The sequence below is a fragment of the Arachis ipaensis genome, chromosome B04 (assembly GCF_000816755.2).
Source record: "Arachis ipaensis cultivar K30076 chromosome B04, Araip1.1, whole genome shotgun sequence".
In the NCBI taxonomy this organism is placed as follows: Eukaryota; Viridiplantae; Streptophyta; class Magnoliopsida; order Fabales; family Fabaceae; genus Arachis; species Arachis ipaensis.
This window is the reverse complement of record NC_029788.2, coordinates 124,933,890-124,939,942: the sequence shown is the minus strand read 5'-3', so window position 1 is coordinate 124,939,942 and position 6,053 is coordinate 124,933,890. Positions and strand designations below refer to the sequence as shown.

At 31.8% G+C, this 6,053-nt stretch overlaps 1 protein-coding gene across 1 annotated transcript in view; it reads left to right on the top strand.

Moving 5' to 3' along the window:
* Positions 4,940–6,053, top strand: part of LOC107635231 (subtilisin-like protease Glyma18g48580) — a 4,821-nt gene continuing 3,707 nt past the window's right edge. The window contains exons 1-4 of the mRNA XM_016338637.2: positions 4,940–5,150; positions 5,252–5,361; positions 5,487–5,584; positions 5,697–5,855. Coding sequence (XP_016194123.1) covers positions 5,061–5,150; positions 5,252–5,361; positions 5,487–5,584; positions 5,697–5,855 — 457 coding nt within the window. The 5' untranslated portion in view covers positions 4,940–5,060. The remainder of the gene's footprint in view (positions 5,151–5,251; positions 5,362–5,486; positions 5,585–5,696; positions 5,856–6,053) is intronic.

Below are 6,053 nucleotides of genomic sequence, written 5' to 3'. Positions count from 1 at the left end.
TAGTTAAGTATTTTTATTTATTAAAATTAATACAAAATAAAAAAAAAACTCTCCTCTCTTTTCCCTCAGGCCTCACCCTCTTCCCAAAACACAACACGAGCTTTGTGCTTCTAACCCAGAGTACTTTACCATCAACCCAGATCTGAACCTCTCCCACCACCGCCGTTCACCACCGCTCACTCACACCGCCAAATCCCTTCTATCTCTCACTTCTTCTTCTATCACCATCTCCATCACCCTCTATCCCGTCTTCGTGACCCCGATTATAGCGCCCCCTATTTTCGCTTCCAACAGCAGTGTAGTCGCTGTCTCTCACGTCCTGAGCCTCCGTGACCCCTGTGTCCGCCGCCTTCGATCCACCAGCGTAGCCGCGTCTCCATCGTCCACACGTGATCCCTGTTCACACTGCCTACGTCCGGCTCTTCCAACAGCACCGTCGTGTTGCGTCCGTCGTCACTGCCGGCAGCAATCTATTTCTCCCTTCTGAGCCAAAGACACAGAGTCAACGGTGACATTAGGTTAGGTTTTCATCCTTCAAATTATTCTCTGTTCACTCTTTGTTCAAACAATGAGTTTCATTTTGATTTTGTTATCTGGGCTTGTTTCGCTGCTTGTATGTTCAAACCATGAAACTCAAACCATGAAATTCATGGTTTGAACATGCAAGCAGCGAAACAAGTCCAGATAACAAAACCAAAATGAAACTCATTGTTTGAACAGAGAGTGAACAGAGAATAATTTGAAGGATGAAAACCTAATCTAATGTCACCGTTGGCTCCGTGTGAGGGAGAAATAGATTGCTGTCGACAGTGATAGCGGACGCAACACGACGGTGCTGTTGGAGGAGCCGGACGCGGGCGGTGTGAACAGGGGTCACGTGTGGACGATGGAGACGCGGCTACACTGGTGGATCGGAGGTGGCGGACACAAAGGTCACGGAGGCTTAGGACGTGAGAGACGGCGACAAAACTACTATTGGAGGTGGAAACAGGGGGCGTTGTAATCAGGGTCACGGAGACGGGATAGAGGGTGATGGAGATGGAGATAGAAAAAGAAGTGAAAGATATAAGGAATTTGGCGGTGTGGGTGAGCAGTGGTGAACGGCGGTGGTGGGAGAAGTTCACATCTAGGTTGATGGTGAAGTATTCTGGATTAGAAGCACAGGACTCGTGTCGTGTTTTGGGAAGATAGAGCTGAGGGCTGAGGGTAAAGAGAAGAGAGTTTTTTTAAAAATTTTATATTAATTTTAATAAATAAAAATACTTAACTATAGTTAATCATACATGTTTCTTTTTTTCTTCTAACTTTTCACTAAATTCAATTTAGTGAAAAGTTAGAAGAAAAAATGGAATAATTTAATATCTGTAACAAATATCTATACTAGACTCATATTGGCTTATTGGATAAGAATATTCTAAATTCTAGATACTATCTATTCTAGATTCTAAGTTCATAACCCTAGCCCATTCCCATTTTGGGCAGAACAGATCTACTAAATTTAACTGTCTCAATTTCCGGGCGATTGCGCCAAAAATTCAAGTTAAGTAAAGGGTAACATTTATTTTCCTATGGATAAGGACACCATCGCCGACATAATAACCTCTATACAAAATGCTGACATGAATGGAAGAAGAACGGTTCTAATACCATCTATTAATATTACTGAAGAAGAGAGAGAAAAAACGACGGAGTCATTTTTTTTTATTCCTATTCGTCTTTTTTTATATATACACTCTATGTGTGTTATATAGATGTTCATAATTTAGTAGCATGAAAGATAAGTACTTACAAGTAATGAAAGCTATATATATGATTAATAGTTTTGTAGCTAATTATATTATACTATAGGAAGATAAAAAAAAAAGTTTAAATTTATCTTATTTAATATTTATTAATTTTAATAATAATTAATAAATGTTAAATAAGATAAATTTCGGTGTTTTGATTTTTTTTGTTATTAAATATTTTTATGAAAAAGCAATTAATTAATTGTGTATGTTTTACAGTTTTACTTCTTTTATAAAAGAAAGAGAGTGAAACTGAGATTATTAACCACATATTAGGTTAAAACTTTTGGTCATTTAGATAATTGGTTTTACTAATAGTTCATCATCAATAATGTGATTATTCTATTTTTTCTTTATCAAGAAGCTAAGCATCAAGCATGTATATATATAGATGGCAAAAACAAAGAACGCATTATTATGACGATAAATATTGGTATAGAAGACCCGTTAGACACGGAAATGGATTTTTTAATTTTTTTTAAATTATTTAGTAAATTATAATTTTTTATTTTATATTTTTAAATAAAATAAAAAATATATAAAAAATATTAAATAATAAAAAATTATATTTTATTAAATAATTAAAAAAATCTATTGTCCTTAGACACACTCTTGAGTTGTCCAACCTGTGGTTCTCAACATTATCATTATTTTCTTAATAGAAGTATAAAAGAAAAAAGAAAGACAACCATGTAATAAGTCCTTATCTTTACGGAGTCGTCGTTCTCTAAATCCGACTATATTACTATTATTGTGCTAATTTTAATTTAGCTCAACATTCACGAAGATCATGTTTTAGATTTTGTATGTATAAACTAGATACACAATATAATACACGCGTTGCTAAGTTGGTCTAACTAATGCATGAATTTTGTCAACATTCTAGTAGTTTCTAGGAAGAATGGTAAAATAATTATTTCTGTATGACTGTATATATAAGGAACGACGACAATCACGAGTGTATTATTATCTATTATGTACACCTATGTTATTATTAAAACAAGGAAAGAGAAATTAAAAAAAAAAAAATACAGTGATGTTATACATTCATGTAATTTTATATTTAAATTTATTTAAGTTGGTTTAATAGAAAAAATTCAATACCATTAAATAAAATATAAAATACACACGTCTAACACATACGAAATTGTTTTTTCCCAACGCTTTTTCTCTTCTTCTTCTCTTCTTTCTCGCGCTTCTTCTTCTTCTTTGTGTTCCTCCTCCTCCTCATTTTCCTCCTTCTTTTTTGCGTTACTTCTTTTTCACGTGTTTTCTCCTTAGCGTCATTCTTTTATTGTTATTACTGCTGTATTTTTTTGTCTTTTCCTCTTTCTCTCTGGTGAAGAAGCAGTAGAAGGTGAGGAGGAAGAGTTTTAAATTGTGCATAACAGAAATGAACCGAACATGTTATTATGGTAAAACAATTGTATAGTACTAAATAATGAATAGAACATTATCCATTATATAAATTCAAATTCGAACATCTTTCTGTATAATGAACCGAACACGTACTCATGGTGAAATAATTGTATAGTATTGAGTGAACGAAACATAATCTATTATATAAAATCAAATTCAAACAGCTTTCTGCATAATGAACCGAGCACGTACTCATGGTGAAACAATTGTATAATATTGAGTGAAAGAAACATAATCCAAAGAAACATAATCCATTATATAACTCATGGTGAAACAATTGTATAGTACGGAGTGAATGAAACATAATCCATTATATAAATTGAAATTCAAACAGCTTTCTGCATAATGAACCGAACACGTACTCATGGTGAAACAATTGTATAGTACTGTATGAACGAAACATAATCCATTATATAAAATCAAATTCAAACAGCTTTCTGCATAATAAACCGAACACGTACTCATGGTGAAACAGTTGTATAATACTGAATGAACGAAACATAATACATTATATAAAATCAAATTCAAACAGCTTTCTGCATAATGAACCGAACACATACTTATGGTGAAATAATTGTATAGTACTGAGTAAACGAAACATAATCCATTATATAAAATCAAATTCAAACAGCTCTACCTACAATTTACAAATTATCAATTCAATTCAATTCAATTCAGTACACCTTCGTCTATTCAATTCAATTCGATTCAAAATTAAATAATCCAAACTTCGTCAGTTTGATTCGTTTTAGAAGAATAATCCAAATCGGCCTCATTCAACTGATTTGAAGTTGAGTCATTCATTGTTTCGATTCAGAAGTGTAGACCGAAGAAAAAAACGAAGAAGAATAGGAAGAAGATAAATGCAATGTAACCAGATCGAAAGAAGAAAATAAGAAGATGAATGCGACCAAAGGAGAACGATAAAGACAATGTAGATCAATAAAGAAGAACGCAAGCAGAAAAAAAGAAAAAAAAAATGTGAGCAGAGAAAAAGATTTATGTTGCAGCAAAAGATTTACGTCGAGCAAAACTTTAGGTTACAGTACATTATATGTAGCACGTGTATGACAAATGAGTGAAGAAAGAGGAGAGTACGTCTAGCCAATATTACTTGAATAATTTAAATGCATTTTTTACATGAATATAAAGTATTATTAAAAAAAATTATTATTTAATCTCATTTGTCTCATAGTCTCCTTCTTCCTGCTATCCTTAGTTAAATATAGGAGCCAGTCTCCCTCTTGACTTTAATTATTGTTGTTACACTCACCTAACATATGCATGTTATACAAAAATATATACTTTGTGGATATGAAAATCAATTACTAATATATTTGTATATTTGTATATAAATATACGTATATGTGTAGTTAAATTTATTTTTAATATATATTTATATTTTAACATATATTTTATATTATGACTGATTTTAATATACACCTAACATAATCGCATGGTATATATTCTTAGATTCTCGATACACATGCATACATCTCCGGTGTTTGTTTTAAATTCTATGAAGACTTTTTGCTTTTTAAAAATAAATATTAAACTAATATATACATACACAAGGAACATGCCTTGAAAAAATTACTAAATAAATGAGAGTGTGAAAAATATACATGAATAGATCAGAGCTGGAAAACCTTAAATTAATAGGAGTTAAAAAGAGACCAACAGTAATATAATATAATAAGAGACAACCCTATCTCTTTTCTTTGTTTATCTTAAAAAATAGATAGATGTTTCATTAAGTAAGGAGAAAATTTTGCAGAGCTCCTTCCAATGCATAGAATTGAAAGTATATATACTTATTAATTAGTATACACAAAATTAAAGAGCATCAAGAATATGGGTCGTTATATCTTTTACCTTCATCTTCTTGTTTCATCTTTTCTTCTTTCTACTTTCTTTCTGAATGCTGCACAAGCCACCAAAAAGGCAAGATCTTTATTATTATTATTAGCTTCTAATTACTATTATTTTTTCATTTTTCATACTGTGTTTCAAATAAATGAGCCTTCTAATTTTGTAAATTTCAGTGCTACATTGTGTATTTGGGAGCACATTCTCATGGTCCAAACCCTTCGTCTTATGACCTTGAATCCGCTACAAATTCTCATCATGATTTACTAACTTCAACCTTGGGAAGGTATATAATTAAACAATCATATCATATATAGATCGACTAAGTGTAATTCACAATAAAACCATGCAGTAAATGGACTAATTATCGCATATATATTTTGATCATCATCATTCACATTGAATTCACAGCCATGAGAAGGCCAAAGAAGCAATTATTTATTCATATAATAAACACATAAATGGCTTTGCTGCACTACTCGAAGAGGAAGAAGCAGCACAAATTTCAAGTAAGGATGCAATATTAGTTTTTCCATTATTAGGAATATTGTCGCTCAGGACTTAATTAATAAACAAAATTTATAGTTAATAATGTTTATCTGGGAATTCAATTTGGTGCAGAAAACCCAAATGTTGTGTCAGTGTTCTTGAGCAAAGAGTATAAACCACACACTACACGTTCATGGGAGTTTCTTGGACTGCACAGGAGGAATGGTATGAACACAGCATGGCAGAAAGGGAGATATGGTGAAAATACAATCATAGCTAACATTGATACAGGTAAGCTTTCTCCACATCTCATATGCTACTTCATAATCAAAATCAGAACTGCATATATTATTGATAATGAGTTGGTCCAATAGGATTATATTACCATGAAAACCCATTGTTTATTTTCATCTTAAATTAATAATTAAAAAATTATTAGACAATAATTTAATTAAATATATTAAATATCTAATAATTCGTTATCTGATA